We start from the raw sequence: 18,755 nt of genomic DNA, 5'->3' as shown, positions 1-18,755 counted from the left end.
CAGGAGGAAACCACCTACTATTCTGAGACCTAAACAGCAATGCTTTGCATAAAAAGGCTCATTTTTTAACTGGGCAGACTTTGGAAAAAAGGATCTTTATTGCTTCCCACGTATTCCTATTTAATGTCTTTCCTAATTGACTAAAATGGTCTAAAAGGATTAACAAAAATAATGCCCTTTTTCAATGATGATCTCCAAATAGAAATATATTCAGTATGGAATTAAAATAGTGCATGAAGTAAATAGAGCTGAAGAAAAGGGATGGTTATACATGGTCTAAATTAAGGACACTGAGGTTTTATCTTCATTCACAGCAAACCTCCTTCCTCAGAAAAGACTCCTTCTTAAGGAGGGACATGTAAAAGAATATCATTGGTAGTGACAAAAGATAAAATGACACAAGGGAGGTGAATGAGCACCCCAGAATCAAGAGTTTCTTGCCCAGTGGAGGAGAGAATGGAGAGAGAGGCCCGACCTGCCCAGAGAGTAAAGGCGTCCCTCTCACCCTACAGGGTTTGGATGAGAATCAGGAAAGGCAAGTGAAGGGCCGCAGAGCGCTGGGAGCTGGGCATCATCACCCATCCAGCTTATGTCGTCAGTGGACTCAGCCTGTCCACTTACTCAACCCCCGTCCTTCTCTGAAGAAGAGAATCAGCAGCAGGAGCCAACAGGGCCACAGAACGGGTAGCAGGCAGCACGGATGTGGCCGAGCCGGGCCGTGTCTCACCTGCCTGCTGGAGTCCAGGGCCATCTCCAGGAGGCCATCCACCGCCAGGCCAAGGCTCCGGTAGATCCTCCTGACTGGCTGCTCACATTCCAGTGTACTTTCTGGGCTCATAAAAAAGCTTTCACAGACGTGGCTGCTAATTTCAGCCACTGAAGACATCTCAGCGCACTCAGGGAAAGTTCCATCCAGCTCTGGCAGGGCCGCATCAGGCCCAGGCCACGTCTCATCAAGTGCCGGCGCTACAATGTGAGCAAATACAGAAGCCTACACACACTGCTGCATGGCAGGCAAGCGGACCCCGACCAGCAGCATCAAAGGACATGCACGCCTGCATCTCTGGGGATGACATCCATCCGTCTTAACCAAGAGGCAGGTTCACGGGCCCCGTGCTCAGCTGTCTCTACGCGCCACTGTGGCAGGGAAGGGGGAGGGTGGCGTTCCCAGCACAGTGGCCCCAGGAGGCCCTCAGTACCCCGGGCTGGCACTCACCTGCAGATGGGACCTGGGCCCCTGGCTGTGCATCCAAGGGGCTCTGGTCTTCCAGACAGAGCCCCACGCGTTCACCGATCCGGCTCTTCAGGGCGACAGCAGCCTTCAGCGTCTCTCCAAACAAACCCAGGAGCCTCCTCAGGGCGTCCCGGAGAGCAATCCTGAGACAGGAAGCACAGGGCGGGCAGCAGCCATCAGCTGTGACCCTGGCCCTGTGACTCAGACCACAGCAGCACGGCCGCGAGGCAGCTCTGCCAATGTGAGCAGATCTTTGCTGCTGCTCTGGACTTTTAAAAGATGCTGTACTGTTGTTAACTTAGGCACGCTTCTCCTGGAGGTGGCATCTAGCCAATCGGTAGGGGGCAAAGCCCAAGCCAGGGCACACTGGCTTCATCTGGAACCCTCTCACCCTGGACAGAGGATGCGCAGACCCCAACAGGTCCCACGTCACAGGCTCTCTGGCCCTCAGGAGCAGAGCTGGGGCCAACGTGGCCCTCAGGGCTCTGCCCTTTTACAAAGTATCTGTTCAAAAATCAGGAGTCACACCTGACCGATAGCCCACACACATGGGAAAGAGTGGCTCTCCCGTGCCTCTCTCTGGGGCCACACGAACCCCCAGTGTTTTGTTCCTCATAGGACCAGAAGCCACCCTGCACCCCGTCAGCGAGCTGCATCCTTCTAGACCATCCCTTCTGGCTGGGGCTCATCTGTCCGGGCCACAGTGACCCCGCCCAGGATGGAGCTATGGGCAAAGTGCTATAGCTACTGTGCAAGCCAGATAGGCCAATGCGATCTCCCACACCCGCTAGATGTCAGGGCCAAAGTAGGCAGGAAACAGGCTTGTCCACCCTGTCTATTCATACACTCACATCCCTCCCACGGTCCCGGCACAGGCACTGCTCCCAACACAGGGAAACATAAGGAACACAACACGCCAAGAGCCGCCCCTCGCAAGCTGGCATTCCAGGTGAGAAAGGCAGGCAGTGAGAATGGGCTGCGGGAACTATGAGGTGAGGTGGGGGGTGGGGGCAGTGGGCAGACTGCACTGAGCAAGCAACAGTGTGGGAGCCTCGGACAGCTCCCGCGGCTGCCCAGGCCCTGCAGGTGGCCACCGAGGTCAAGAGGACAAGAAGGGCGGGCACAGCACACACAAGGACCCTGCGGCGGGGGCATACTGGGGAAGGCATAAGGACAACTGCAGAGACAGTGGGTCAGGGAGGGCAGGCCAGCTCTGCTCTGAAAGAAAACGCCAGAAAGCACCCTCAAAGCCTGCCCCCACCTCCTCCTCGCGCCCCATCCAAGCTGTGCTGACCCCTGATCCCCGTGATGATGCTCAAAAACACCAAATACTTGTGGGTGTCAGAGAGTCTGAGGCTGCTGCTCGGCCAGCTGGGCACATACCCCAAATACCTGAGGGCCACTTTCTCTCTGCCATGTCCCTCCAGCACGCAGAGCTGGTGACCACCAAGCCTGTCACACTCCACCCTCCACTCACCACAGTGACTCAGGGCACCTGAGGGGTCGGCATCAAGCCACAAGGCAGCTACAACAAGGGCTAGAAAAAGCAGCCAAGGTCTTCACAAAGAATTCGAAAACCACAAAGAGAATGAAGGAAAGCTCAACGGAGACCCCGTGCCAGTGCGAGAAAGATGCTGTTCTCTGCATGTTGAGGTCAGGACTGAGCAAGGCCTGATTGCCTGGCATGGTTTCTCTGCACCCTCGAAGGCGCACAATCAGGACAAGGGGCCAGAGGCAGCCGAGACTGGCGAGGGCCCACCTTCAGTACTGAGCCCCAGGACCACAAGATACTGGGCAGAGACAAGCGGATGGGACACAGCAGAAAGGGGCCAGAGAAAGGCCCACCCCACAAGTTGCACTTTCCAAAGCGTGGTGCTGAGCTGACTGCCCAGATAGGCAGACAAAAACGAGAGACCATCTGATATCAGATGCAAATAAACAAACAAACAACTGAACAATTCCAGGAGCACTGTATTCCTGCATGAAAAGAAAACTAAAATTGAGACAACATATAGGAAAAATCTGAATGGCGTCACAGTAGGAAACTTTCTTAACCCAGACTCCCAAACAAACAAGACAAAGAGGCAGATCGGAAACTGTGCCTGCATTATAGCATCGTTTTCTAATTTGACAAAACGTGAAGATTGGGCAAAGCAAGGTAGTAGGTACATTGGTGTCTGTTACATTACTCAGTACTTTCTCCATGTTTAGAACCTTTTTAAATGACAAGAATAACATGGCACAGGGCCCTATCCCGCCTGCTATCAACATGCACTCCAGCTCGTGGAGAAGGCAACTGAGCACCAGCATCAGACAGGGCACCGCTGACCTCTCACTGTGTGACAAGTCGACGTCAGCCTTCAGCATGGAGATGAGATTCGCGCCTTCCTGGTTCTCCCTCTCGCGCCTCTGCTGTAGCTTCTCCAGGTCAGAACGGCGCTGCTCTATCTCATGACTTAGGGTTACAATTTGGTCTTTTAGCTGTTGAGGAAAATGATTAAAGCTTTAGTTAAAACAATTTAGTTATAAATAAATTTCTATAAAACTTTTATCATTCCATTTAATAAAAAAAATGGCAAAAGATGAAGAAGGGGTGATTAAAGATGAAAATTATTAACATGGTTTTCCTCCATTATTTATTGCCTACAAAAACAGAACATCCAAGCCAGCCGCAGCCACCAGGAGGAAGGGGCAAATTCACCAGAGATTATTCTCACAAATAATAATTAAAAACAAAATCCCTTTTCTGGTCATTCAGGATAAAAGTTAGTTACCAGCCAGGAAAGATCCCTCTTAAATATTTCTCTCTAAAAATAAAAAGAGTTGGGACTGGCCCTGTGGCCAAGTGGTTTAGTTCATGTGCTCTGCCTTGGCGGCCTGGAGTTCACAGGTTCAGATCCTGGGCACAGACCTAGCACTGCTCATCAAGCCATGCTGTGGCAGCATCCCACACACAAAATAGAGGAAGATTGGCAAGGATGTTAGCTCAGTGACACTCTTCCTCGCCAAAAAAATAAAAAAATAAAAATAAAGAGTCAACGACCATGGTGTCTCAGTGGGCTGGGCGGGTGAGTGGCACCAGCCACCTTGGGTGTCCACAGCTACCATGGGCTCCCTGAGCAGTGGCCATGGGCCATGGGGGTTTTATCTCGTAACTTAGAAAAGTGACAAGTGTGTCTTAGAGCAACTGAGCAACCTGAGCCCCTTCATCCAAGAGCCCCTCCCCTGAGCAAGTCACCAATGGTGGTGACTTCTCAGGACTGGTCAGTTTACTAACGAGAACACGGGCGTCCTCCCTACAAAGACAAGGGAACAGGGGACACCACAAAACATGACCACACACACATTCGGTGGGGCTGCTGGGGAGAGCGCCAGTCTGACACCTCCCTTGAGGATGGCCAGCGGTGGCAGGGCGGCAATGTGCAATGAGGTCAAGTGCAGTCCAGGTGGAGAGGCTGGGCTGGGACAGCTCCAAGCTGGCATGGCTTTCTCTGTATCTAGCAGCAGGAAGAGGAGGTTTGTGGCGGAAGAAAATGGGTGAGGGAACACCAGTGCAGGGCGGCCTTAGGATGATGCAAGAAAACACAGGCAGAGGAAAAAGAAGGGGGAAATTCTGAAACCAATTTGCTGCCGGGAACAAAAGCAAATTGTAAAGACAGTTTCGATGTTGCACTTGGAGGGAAATTAGAAAAAACAAGGATTCTATAAACTGGCTACATCAGACTAAGATGTACAGGTAGCTGGAAAAACTAAAGAGAATGGAATAAATAAAAAAGTGAACTGCAAGCTTCAAGACGACAAACCATGACTAGAAAATGAACAAAAAACACAAGTTGAAGGCGCACACCAGCTGTTGGAGCCCACGGAACTGCACACAGAAGGCTCAGAGCCGGGGCGTGGACGGTACACGGCAGGCAAGGGATGGCAGACCCCCACGGGCCTGGTGGCAGTGAGCCCGGCACCCAAGGTTGGCCAGTCGGTGGCCGCACCCATGGCTGATGGGTGGCCAGCACAGGCCACCGTGAGGACCGGTTCCACTGAGTCTATGGACAGCAGACCTGCCCTCTGCCAGGCCTGCTCCCTCCTGCTGCCAAACGGACATGGAAACTGGGGGAAAAATTTAACAGATAAAACCTCTAGCAACAGTGATCAAGAAAAAGAGAAGTGCAAATAAACTTCTCAACAAAACTGACTGAAAAAAATAGAAACAGAGCTATACATCTTCCCACAAAGAAAATTTTAAGCTCTATCTTGTGACTTAGGGTTACAATTTGGTCTTTCAGCTGTTGAGGACAGTTTTCCCCTTAAATGATTTTACTAAACATTTAAGGAAAAGATAATTCTTATTTTTTTTTTTAAAGATTGGCCCTGAGCTAACATCTGTTGCCAATCTTTTTGTTTTCTTCTTCTTCTTCTCCCCAAAGCCCCCCAGTACATGGTTGTATATCTAGTTGTGAGTGCCTCTGGTTGTGCCACGTGGGACGCTGCCTCAGCATGGCCTGATGAGCGGTGCCATGTCCCCGCCCAGGAGCTGAACTGGCGAAACCCTGGGCCACCAAAGCAGAGCGCACAAACTTAACTACGCGGCCATGGGGGCCAGGCCTGGAAAAGATAATTCGAATCTTACACAAACTTGTCCAGAGAGTAGAAAGGGTGGGGAGGACACTCTTTGCTTATTTTACGAAACTGCACCATGAAAGGAAAGGAAATTACAGTAAGTCACAATGAAAAACAGATTCAGAAGGTTTAAAAACAGTATCAGAAAATAAAATCTAACAATATCTGAAAAATTATGTACAAACTAGCTTAAACACACAGATATGTTGGTTTAATATTAGGAAATCATGAATGTGACTTACCACATTAACAGATTAAATGAGAAAAATAATTTTATATAAATAAATGCAGAAAAAGCAAATTCAACATCCATTCATGTAAAAACCTATCACTTCCTTAACCCGAATAAAATCATCTACAAATACCTACAGCAACACTATTCTTAACAACGAAAAGTGCAAAGCACCGCACTAAAAGCTAGCTGCTTTTCTATACGAACAACCATCAGTTTTAAAGTACCTATTCTCAAATATCGAACTACAAATCTAACAAAAGATACGCAAAATCTCCATGGAGAAAATTATACAGTGCACTGAGAGAAATTAACAAAATCAAATAAAAAGAGAGAGACTCTGGAATCGTAGACAGGAAGCCCCTATAACATAAAGATGTCAATTCTCCCTAAAGGAATGTACAGATTCAACACAATTTCAACCCCAATCCCAGCAGGAGACTTTGGAGGAATTAACAGGCAGATCCTGGTGCTCACGTGAAAAAGCACAGGGCCAGCAACAGCGAAGAAGCTTCTGAAGAGGAAGAGAGCTGGAGTCCAACAGCCAGGTGCTACTGCCACCAGAGCTGGGCAGCATCTGCACAGGGACAGACACACTGACCAAAGGAGCCTAAGAGAGGCCAAGACCACCCATGTGTGTGAGCAGCAGGGATGGACGCCACACACTGACCTTAGGTCAGTCCTTGCAGGAAAAATTAATTCCCCTACCTCATGTGGATTAGAAGTTAAATTATAAAATAATCTTGGAGAATATTTGTATGAAATAGGAAAGGATTTCTTAAGCAAGGCAGAGACAGCACAAACTCTCAAAGGAAAAATGGTAACAGAGTTAATTCATCAATCAAGAACTTGTGTTCATCATAAGATTAACAGAAAGAAGGGAAAAAACACATATTAGAAGAAATCCAGAATATACAAAGAACTTCCCTAAGTCAGTAAGAAAAGGACAGCCTACTATTTTAAAATAGAAAAGTGGAAAAAGATACAAACAAGCATTTCACAGAAGGGGAAACACAAATGGGCCATAAATATATTAACAGATACACAATCTTATTAGCTAACAAGGCAATGCAAATTAAGACTAGCATGAGATAACATTTCATGGCCACAAAACTGGCAAAAACTAAAAAGTAGGCCTATACACTGAGAACTAAGACATTACTGAAAGAAATAGAAGACAAAATAAAGAAATGCAAAGATACTCCATGCTCATGGGTTGGAATAATAAATGAAGTTAAAATGTCCATACTACCTAAAGCAATCTACAGATTCAATGTAATCCCAACAGAATCCCAATGACATTCTCTCCAGAGACAGAAGAAAGAATCCTAAAATTTATAGGAACAACAAAAGACTCCAAATAGCCAAAGCAATCCCGAAAAAAAAGAACAAAGCTGGAGGCATCACAACCCTGACTTAAAACATACTACAAAGCTATAGTAATCAAAACAGCATGGTACTGGCACAAAAACAGACAAACAGATGGATGGAACAAAATTGAAAGCCCAGAAATAAAACCATACATCTATGGACAGCTAATTTCCAACAAAGGAGCCAAGAACATACAATGGAGAAAGGAAAGTCTCTTCAATAAATGGTGCTGGGAAAACTGGACAGTCACATGCAAAACAATGAAAGTAAACCATTATCTTACACCATACACAAAAATCAACTCAAAATGGATTAAAAATCAACTTGAATGTAAGAGCTGAAACCATAAAACTCCTAGAAGAAAATATAGGCAGTACACTCTTTGACATCGGCCTTAGCAGCATTTTTTCAAATACCATGTCTACTCAGGCAAGGGAAACAAAAGAAAAAATAAACAAATGGGACTACATCAGACTAAAGAGCTTCTGCATAGTGAAGGAAACCATCAACTGGGAGAAAATATTGCAAATAATTTATCTGACAAGCGGGTTAATTTCCAAAATATATAAAGTACTCATACAACTCAACAACAAAAAACAAACAACCTGATCAAAAAGTGGGCAGGAGATATGAACAGACATTTTTCCAAAGAAGATACACAGATGGCCAATAAACACATGAAAAGATGTTCAACATCACTAATTCTCAGGGAAATGCAAATCAAAACTACAATGCAGAGATATCATCTCACACCTGTCAGAATAGCTACAATTAACAAGACAAGAAATAACAAGTGTTGCAGAGGATGTGAAGAAAGGAGAACCCTCATACACTGCTGGTGGGAATGCAAACTGTTTCAGCCACTATGGAAAACCGTACGGAGATTTCTCAAAAAATTAAAAAGAGAAATACCATATGATCCAGCTATCCCACTACTGGGTATCTATCCAAAGAACTTGAAATCAACAATTCAGAGACTTATGCACCCCTATGTTCACTGCAGCACTATTCACAACAGCCCAGACGTGGAAGGAACCCAAGTGCCCATCAACTGATGAATGGATAAAGAAGATGTGTTGTATATATACAATGGAATACTACTCAGCATAAAAAAGACAAAATTGTGAGATTTGCAACAACATGGATGGACCTTGAGGGTATATGTTAAGCAAAATAAGCCGGACAGAGAAAGACAAACACCACATGATTTCACTCATATGTGGAATAAACACGTAGATAAGGAGAACAGATTACTGGTTACTAGAGGAGAAGGGAGTGGGGAGAGGGCAAAAAGGGGCACACACGTATGGTGACACATAAAAACTGGACTATTGCTGATGAACAACTGCAGTCTATACAGAAACTGATATATAATAATGTACACCTGAAATTACACAATGCTATAAGCTAATCTGACCTCAATAAAATAATTTTTAAAAATGTTAAAAGTGGGAACATTCTAGGCATAGGCAAGGATGTGCAGTAACAGGAACTTGCATTCACTTTTGGTGGACCATAAACTGGTGCAACCACTTTAGAAAATAGTCTGGCATTCCCTGACCAAGCTGAACACGTGCAGAACCCTCCACCCTAGCAATGCTACTTCTAGGTATACAATCTCGAGAAGTTCCTGCACATTTGTGATGAGAGACATGGATACAAAAACTCATGGCAGCTTTATTCATAACAGCAGAAAACCAGAAAAAAGCCGAAGTCCACTGATGAATAAATGATGGTATGCAATGGAACACTACTCAGCAATAAAGATGACTGATTACACCTCCACACATCATCAACGGATGTCACAATCAACACTGCATGAGACAGGCAATTACAGGTCTCCCTGTACGAAGGGCAAAAACAGCTGAACTAAAGCGCACATTGTTCAGGAATACATCAAGAGGTAGAAACCCTATAAAAACCAGGAGAGCAGTTACTCTGGTGGGGAAGGAAGCATGGGAGAGGGCAGGCAGGGAGAGCTTAGGAGCTCTGAGAGCAAGAAGAGTGGTCTTTTTAGGTACCTGATGTGGGTGACACAATTCCTTACTTCGCAGCATTGTTTTAACTGAGTAAGCACATTTTAAAGACACTCATAGGATTAGTTCACAATGAGAGCAACTCTTCAAAGAGTCTGGTTTGCCTAAAGCATCGTTTATTCTTCTCTAACTGGGGACACAGCCTGGCCACCACACACAGGTACGCGAGTGCTCCCAGCTCGCTTGTGATGTGGGCAGCAAGGAACACCTGTGGGAAGCACGCCCCAAAAGCAGTAGCTGCCCCAGGCTGCTCACCCACAGGGTCTCCTGGCGCTCTGCCCCCAGGTGTCCACTCCAACGCCTTTCACTCTCTCCTCAACTCCCACGCTCCCTTCCAGCAAGCTATCACCCATTTTAATCGCTCTATCTGCTTTACAATTTCTCTCTTAATTCGAAATTGAAGCTTTCTTCTTAACTGTGCTAATACTTTTATTAGGATCTCTATCGTTTGCGCTGATACTTGAGTTATAAAATTGCATACGTTTTGGATGGCGTATCTTCAACCCTCTTTTGCTCAAGAGCTGTGTTATATCTAGCATTTTCTTACAGAACGAGATGTTTTTCAGGAACATATATATTGTACCACAGCAGCAACACCTGGCACTGAAGAAAAAGGTTAATCAATGCTTTGAAAGGCCCTTCCTCCTGCCCCAGCCCCACACCCTGTCCTGCTGTCCTGTGGCATGGCTCCCAGCACAGGAAGGGACACACCTCCCAACCTACTGCTGACACTGACCTCCACTGCCCAACATCTGGTTGAGAATAACTTTTACATCCTCCCAAAGTGCAGCCAACACACCCACGCACAGTGTTTAAAGTCAGTCGGGCCTGGCTCTGCTACTCAGTAGCCATCAGAGTTTTAGCAAATTAATGGAACCTCTCCTGGGCCTCAGAGACCAAGGGTCTGAACAACGAATGGGAGAGAACACACGGAAATGAGAAAATTCTGGAATATGCTTAGCACAGCGCCTAGCACACAGTCACAAGCAAACTCTGCCTCCAGTCTACTAATAAGTTCAAATCCAGTGACCTCATGTGACGACTGTAGTACAAACCCTGTGGAAATTAATAAGGGAAACCGGAACTAAGCTGGATGGGGAAGGCCTGCAGGGGGAGCTCTCACACCCTTCACACAAATACACCAAAGAGAAAGTGGGGACACTTGCATCTCCCACAGGAAGCACAGCCACTTTACTTCTCAGGAAGACACCTCTCCCACCTAGCAACAGCCCAGCCAATCAGAAACACTGAAGCTCAGCCAACAAGAAGCTTCTGCAGCCCAGCCACTGAGAAACAGCGCAGTTCTGCCAATGAGAAACCCCGCAGCTCAGCCAATGAGAAACCCCGCAGCCCAGCCAATGAGAAACGCCACAGCTCAGCCAACGAGAAATGCCACAGCTCAGCCAATGAGAAACACCGCAGCCCAGCCAATGAGAAGCTGTGGCCGCCATGAACTGCTACTTCGCTCGATGGACTTTCTTTTAGAACAGCCCATCCCTCTCCCGCTTTTTCTTTATAAAAGCAGCTCCCTTCTTTGTTTTCCAGATTTTCCTATGGCTCCCCACCACATGCACATCCCAAATTGCAGTTCTTTTGGCTAGTCCCAAACAAACTCATTTTGAGATAGAATAACAGGCAAATTTACTTTTTAAGTTGATAACCCTGACACTTTTTTTTCCTTTTTGTAATTCAAGTACCTGACTTAAGCTTTGACTGCAGAGGCATCCACTTCAAAGAGAGTTAACACAGATAAACACATTGCCAGTCTCATGACCAGATAAAGAGCCAGGAGGCCTCCAGCACTGAAGCTCCTTTGTTTTAGAGATCTTGGTTGATTTCAAGAACTGACCATTTGGATCACTTGTTTTTTCTCTTCCCAGGCTTTAAATTCCCACTCTTATGTTTTAAATCCACCAATAACAAGTGAGCCTATGAAACCCTAGACCCCCACCCTCAAACCTCAGGCCCATGAGCTTTCTCTCTCTCAGTTCTTGACAGACTGAGACCGCCACAAAATAATGATAAAGTCAGAGAAAGAAAGTAGCAGTACTAGTACAACTCTGAAAGCTCTACATAGTGAGACCATCTCTAAAAACAGTATAAATACACATCTACACTTTCAAAAGTAACAATGAAGAACAACTCAACAACAAAACCACCCAATTCAAAAACTGTCAAAGCACTTGAACAGATATTTCTCCAAAGAAGACTTGCAACTGGCCAATAAGCCCATGAAAAGATGTTCAACATCATTAACTATCAGGGAAATGCAAATCAAAACCAGGAAATACTACCTTACACTCATTATGATGTCTATTATCCAAAGAACAGAAACTAACAAGTGTTAGCAAGGATGTGGAGAAACTGAAATCTTTGCACACTGTTGGAAATGTAAAATGCTACAGTCACTCTGGAAAACAGTTTGGCAGTTCCTCAAAAATTTAAACACAGAATTATCATATGACCCAATAATTTTGTTTCTAGATATATACCCAAAAAAACTGAAAGCAGGGACTGAAACAGTTACTTGTATACTAATATTCATAGCAATATTATTCACAATAGTCAAAAGGTAGAAACAACCATCAACAGATGTCCATCAACAGATGAACAGATAAACAAAATGTAGTATCTACATACAACAGAATATTATTCAGCCATAAAAAGCCATAAAATTTTGAATATGCTGTGGACAGCGGTAACAAAAAGGAGTACACATGTCAAGGCTTCTAAAATGGAGCTGGGAGGCCATCAGGGAAGTGAGATTTATGTGCATCTCTAGGCAGAAGGAATGTAACCTTTGAACTGTGCTTCACGGCTGTCATCCTGACCTTCTTCCAAGAAATATGCTTAACTCGCTGACAAATAAAAATGGCAAGCAATAGGATATATTGGAGTATATGAGGAAGCCATTTGGTATAAACCTAATTCGGCCTGACTTCTCTTTTTTCCCTCCAAAAGGGCCTGACTGGCTATTGAGCACGCATTGCATATCTGCTTAGACATTTCCTATGGCCAGAACAAAGGCCCTTGTGATAAAGATGCAACTTCCCCCCCACATTAGCATTTTTCCTTAGGCTAGGAACTGATTGCTGCACTCACCTCCCAGCTCACCTGTGACCACCCAGCTGGAGACAAGAGACTGCCACCCTGCTGTGTTCACCAAGACAGAAGACCTACCTGCTACTTCCATCAATCGGCTGTGCCGACAGAGTAGTCTCGCGACTATTGTAAAAGGAACATTCCAATCATATGTGAAACATCCTCTTTGAGGGTATATAACGACCCTGTATACCCCCCCACCTCTTTGGAGTGCTCTGTTCCTTTGTGGAAAGACTCTCCCGGGTTATAATCCTCAGATTTAAGCTCAGAATAAACTCACCCAAATTTTCATTTATAGATTGGATATGGATTATTTTCGTCGACATCACACAGATCAGAACTTTCTCCCTCAGAGATGGCCTTAGCAACCAATCATGTATAGCCCAGAACTAACAGTTGTTGCCAGCACCAATCACAAATCTTGCAAAACAACCTATGTAAGTTATCTCTTTTAGCTTTTACAAACCCTTGTCTTGTTTGTCTTCCTCAGAGCACATCTTGGGTTTCTACCTGAATCTGTGCTTCCCAAATTACAATTCTAATTTCCCAAATAAATATCTCCTGTTTAAATTGTAGTGGATTTTTCCTTGGTTGACAATGCCACAATATGCATGGACCCTGAGGACATTATGCTGAGTGAAATAAGCCAGACACAAAAGGACAAATGTATCATTCCACTTATATGAGGTCCCTAGAGTAGTCAAATTCATAGAGACAGAAAGGCAAATGGTGGGTGCAAGGGCTAGAAGGAGGTGAAATGTGGAGTTGTTTAACGGAGACAGAGTTTTTCCTTGGGATGATGAACAAGTTCTGGAAATGGATAGTTGTGATGGTTGCACAACAGTGTGAATATGGATAATGCCACTAAATTGTACACTTAAAAATGGTTAAAATAGTACATTTTTTGTACATATTTTACCACACAAAAAAAAAGTAGTAACAAAGAAAAGACACATTTCACATACCTGCAGAATCTGATTGTTCTTCTCCTGAAGCTGCAGAGACAAAGACTCTTTCTCTTTTCGGTAAAAAGACTGAGCCTGCTCCCTCTCATGTCTGTGTAACTCCTCTTTTTCATGCAAAACAGCTTTCTTTTCACATTCAAATTCACCCTGTACAAAAGCACATTATTAAAAATAACAAAAAATGTCATTAAGCTATAAAATTATGCTCATTCCATTTCTCTGCTGTTTGCTAGAATTTAGTTCATTCAACAAATATTTATTGAGTCCGTACTCTGTGTCAAGAGCAGTGATCAAAAAAAGCCAAGACCGCAACCCACAGCCAACATAAATTCAAGTGTGCTTATCATCTAGAATATAAAATAAATAGCTTGCTATCGTTCCCAGTCACATTAAGAAGTTCTCCATCATCAGGGTATTATGATCATCAAAATCCAAGATATTTAGAAACCTAGGTTCTTTGGTTTCAAAAGATAAACTCTGTTTCTTCTTTTTTTCTTCTTCTCCCCAAAGTGTCCCCCCCAGTACATAGTTGTATATTCTCATTCTAAGTGCCTCTAGTGCTATGTGGGACGCCGCCTCAGGATGGCCTGGGTGCCATGTCCACACCCAGGATCCAAACTGGTGAAACCCTGGGCTGCCGAAGCAGAGCACGTGAACTCAACCACTCAGCTATCAGGCCAGCCCCCGTTTCTTCTTAAATAATAAAAAATGTTTTTAATAAGGTTTATGTAATAAGTTAAACTGTATTAACAAAATAAGCTTATTTTTTAAAAAGAAACTGCAGAGGCAGCACTTCCAGAATGGCAGGATGAGGACCTCCAAAAATCGGCTCCCCTAGAAAAGCCTTGAGAAAACTGGCAAAAACTGTCAAAACTTTTTCAGAGCTCTGGTATTTAAGAAAGGCTTGCAATAATCCAAAGAAGTGAAAACAAAGGCTGAGTCTCCATCAGAATAGTAAATTTTCGGTGTTTGAATCTGCTGGATCCTGTCAATCCAATCCTGGGAGATCTTGGAAAACAGCAGCCCGGGAGCTGTGAACAGGGGGACGACAGAATGAGTCTGGAGCTCCTCAAAACACCACCCTACCAACTGCACCAACTGACCTGTCTGGCAGCTCACTGAAAAGCTTCATTCTCCAAGGTGGTCTTTACTGGATCTGATGCAGAGCTTACTCAGTGTCAAACATCCTACCCCCAGGCCATTTGTCAAAATAACCAGCAGAAACTGTTTTACATCACAGTGGCCTGAGGCTGTGATATCAGTTGGAGTTAATAATAGACTGACCAAAAAACTTAAAAGGAAACACTAGAGAATCAGATGTCAACAGGGGGCTATGAAAAGCTCCAACATGTTCCTGGGAATTTAGAAGGCATGAACATGCACGTGGCTGGGCACGTGCCCAGAAAGACCTGAGAAGGCTCTCATCTCCCACTGCTCCTGCAACTCTGCACAAGCAGGAAGGGAAAGGTAAGGCAGAGCTACAGACCGCCTGCCAGAGCACTGAAAGCAGGCCCCAGCCAGAGCCGCTCAGTGCAGACACAGAAGCACAACATGGAACCAGATACTCTGCAGCAGGAAAGCGCAACTGCTGAGATGAAAAATTCCCTGCAAGGGCGCAGCATCAGATTCAACTGGACAGAAGAATCGGCAAACACGCAGACAGGTCAAATGAGATTATTCAGTCTGGGGTGCAGAAAGAAAAAAGAATGAAGAAAAGTAAGTACAGCCTTAAAGCTCCATGGGACACCCTCAAAGACCAACACACACAGAACGGGAGTCTCAGAGGAGAGGAGAAAGGGAACAGGGCAGAAAGAACACTTAAAATTATAATGGCCCAAACATTTACAAATTTGATGAAAACATATTAATCTACACATGCAAGAAGCTCAATGAACTCCAGATTGGATAAACTCAAAGTGATCTACACCTAGGCAGCTCATAATGAAACTGCTGGAAGACAGAAAGAGAAAGAAACTTGAAAGCAGCAAGAGAAAAGACTCAATGCAAGGGATACTCAATAAGACTAACAGCTGGCTTTCTTCTTGTGAGGCACCAAAGAGACCAACAGGCAGTGGGATGACACATTCCAAGTGCTGAAAGAAAAGGACTGTCAACCAAGAATTCTACATCCAGGAAACCATCCAAAATGAGGGAGAAATTAAAACATTCCCAGATAAATAAAAACTGAGAATTCACGACTAACAGACCCACCCTGAAGAAATACTAAAGGGAGTCATTCAGGCTAAAATGAAAGAACACTAGACATTCACTTGAGTCCACATGAAGAAATAAAGAACACCGATAAAGGTAACTATAAAACACAAAATAAATGTAGCTTTTGTTTGTAATTTTTTTCTATTTGATCTAAAAGAGAACTGTCTATAGCAATGAGCATAAAATGTATACAGATGCACTTCGTATAACAATATGAGCTCAAAGGAGGAAGGAGGAAATGAAGCTATATAAGAGTTTACAGTTTTGTAAACTACTAAAATCAAGTTGGTAATGATCTGAACTAGATTGTTATAGGGTGTTCACTGTAATCCCCAGGGTAAACACTAATAACTCAAAAGAAGATACAGAAAAATGACATCAAGAAGTTAAAATGAAAAGAAGGCAGTAATGGAGAACTAGAAGAAGAAAAGAGATATAAGATACAGAAAAAGCAAACAGCAAGTACTGGTACAGCTGCCACCCACACAGACCTGGAAAACATTATGCTAAGTAAAAGAGACCAAACACAAAGACGGCGCATATTGTACAATTCTCTTTCTACAAACGTCCAGAAAAGGAAAATCCAAGAAACAAAGTAGAATAGCGGCTGCCAGGGGCTGGGGGAGAGAAGAGAATGCTAATGAGTGCCGGTTTTGTTTTTGTCGTGATACAAATGTTCTGGAGTTAGATAGCAGTGACAGTTGCACAACTCTGTCAATCCACTAAAAACCACTGAAATGTACACACTTTAAAAGAGTGATTTTGGGGGCAGGCCTGGTGGTATACTAGTTAGGTTCGTGCACTCCGCTTCGGCGGCCCAGGGTTAGCAGGTTTGGATCCCAGACGTGGACCTAGGACCACTCATCAAGCCACACTGCGGCGGCATCGCACATAAAATAGAGGACGAGTGTCACAGATGTTAGCTCACCGACAATCTTCCTCAAGCAAAAACAGGAAGAATGGCTCAGGGCTAAACTTCCTCACACACACAAAAAAAGAGTGACTTTTATGGCATATGAATTATATCTCAAAAAAGCTGTCATTAAAAAAAGCAAAACAAACCTACAATAAAAACTGTCATGAGAAGTGAAGGTATTCACAGACATCCTTCCGTGAAAACTAGCTCATTAAAGCAAGAAAAGCCTTGATGTGACTGCTGAGTCACCAAAGCAAGGCAGTAAGACAAACCTTCTCAGATTTGGAATATTTAATGACAATTCTTAGCAGAAAAGGTATGCTAACCAGCCGATTTAAATATAAAAATGAATGAAAAAATTGCCCAGATCTGTTTCAAAAACAATGAAAATATTTTGTTCTACTTTTGCATACCAAAACTAATTCAGAATAAAATTTTCTTATTTACTTTGCAGATGAGAAAAGATAGCAATAAAATCATTGTTAGTACCACTGAGTCCACTCCGACTCCTAGTGACCCTGTGTGCAGCAGAGCGGAACCCTGCCCTCTTTCTCTGCCATCCTATCACCTTCCAATGCTGTACCAGACAATACACCGCTGCTATTCACAGGTTTTCATGGCCAGTTTTTTCGAAAGTGGGTGGCCAGGTCCTCCTTCCTAGCCTGTGTTAGTCTGGAAGCTCTGCTGAAACCCGTTCACCCTGGGACCCTGCTGGTATTTGAAATCCCAGTGACGTAGCTTTCAGCATCACAGCAACACACAGCTACCACAGTATGACAACTGACAGATGGGTGGTGCGGTTCCCTGGACCAGAAATGAATGCAGGCCGTGGCGGTGAGAGCGTCGAATCTTAACCACTAGACCGCCACGGCTGGCAAGCAATAAAATAGATCACTCTTAATCCCAGTACCTTTAGCTGTGCGATCTTCTGCTCAAGCAAGGCTTCCGACTGGCACGTCTGCAGCTCACTCTCCTGAGAGCAGAACTGCTGCTGCTTCTCCTCTTCCAGCTCGGCCGGGAGAGCCGAGCCCTGGGCCTCAGCCTCTGCAGGGACCGGGGCACTCTGCTTGAAGGAGGAGGAAGAGTCAACACTGAGCTCTGACCTTACACACGGACAAGTCTTGATCCTGGAGATGGCCCTTCTTCCACATATTTTCACTGTGACGACACATGGGAGCCAGGTCAGAGCTCAGGGAAAACTCTGAGCCACTCCATCTGTAGGCCCTGGATCCTCAACTCCATCACGATAATCAGAAACAGGGCTTGCATGGTACACAACACTGAAATTATATTTTCAAGTTACAGAGACCATATCAGAATTAACACAGGTCATTTTTATAAACTTTCTCTCCTGAAACAGATTTAATTTCCAATCCTTTAAAAGGAAGGATCCAAGCGCAACTTCCGAGTTATGACACACTACAAGGTTTCCCAAGTACTTTATGTCATTTATACCACACGACTACCTTACAGGGGAAGGATGGGTTAACCTGGACCATTCACAGCTAGGAAGGAAGCTGCAGCCCTGAAAGTAATCGGGGTTGCTGGTTCGGTGCATTGCCAACCACAAAATGCCAGTGAAAACAAGAAAACTCAAACACCAACAGGCACCACAGACAGGCAGGGCCAAGGGACAGCAGCCACACTCTTTCTCCCAAAAGAGACCCCACATGAAATGTTTCCACTCACTGGGAAGGACACTGGAAAAAATAAGAAACATTAATACCCGAGAAAAGGCAATCTCCCAGAAACAGGATAAATCATGACTAACAGTCAAGCTGAAATGAAATCATGGCAGATCAGCAACTGGGCCCAGGGCCCGGCACAGCCACTGGGGCACTTCCCCCTCAGCACCATCAGCGAGGGGTCCTGATGCCAAACCCGTATTCTCACCATGCATGTTAAATACTCTGGTTAAGAGCGAGAAGGCTTAAATACATGGTTCTTGGGAAATTCTTTTGAGCCACAGATCACTTTCTTCAGGCAAAAATCTTTCACAGAAGCAAACTTCTGTCTGAGGAGTCCAAGAGCATTATACGCCCCAACATGCCCTCATGAAACCCCCACC

General features: G+C 44.8%; 1 protein-coding gene across 39 annotated transcripts in view; it reads right to left on the bottom strand.

Moving 5' to 3' along the window:
- PCNT (pericentrin) overlaps nucleotides 1-18,755 on the bottom strand; it is a 142,253-nt gene that overhangs the window by 65,082 nt on the left and 58,416 nt on the right. For 17 of the 39 annotated variants that reach the window (XM_070598019.1, XM_070598033.1, XM_070598021.1 and 14 more), the window contains 5 exons: nucleotides 17,598-17,750; nucleotides 13,558-13,704; nucleotides 3,564-3,715; nucleotides 1,217-1,377; nucleotides 728-966 (listed from right to left, as the gene is read on the bottom strand). In XM_070598019.1, coding sequence (XP_070454120.1) covers nucleotides 728-966; nucleotides 1,217-1,377; nucleotides 3,564-3,715; nucleotides 13,558-13,704; nucleotides 17,598-17,750 — 852 coding nt within the window. Of the gene's footprint in view, nucleotides 1-727; nucleotides 967-1,216; nucleotides 1,378-3,563; nucleotides 3,716-13,557; nucleotides 13,705-17,597; nucleotides 17,754-18,755 lie in introns of all 39 variants that reach the window. The other 22 variants (XM_070598017.1, XM_070598031.1, XM_070598034.1 and 19 more) reach the window with 2 other exon arrangements.

This window comes from Equus przewalskii, chromosome 27, assembly GCF_037783145.1.
Source record: "Equus przewalskii isolate Varuska chromosome 27, EquPr2, whole genome shotgun sequence".
In the NCBI taxonomy this organism is placed as follows: Eukaryota; Metazoa; Chordata; class Mammalia; order Perissodactyla; family Equidae; genus Equus; species Equus przewalskii.
The sequence above is the reverse complement of the archived record's forward strand: the minus strand, read 5'-3'. Positions and strand labels throughout refer to the sequence as shown.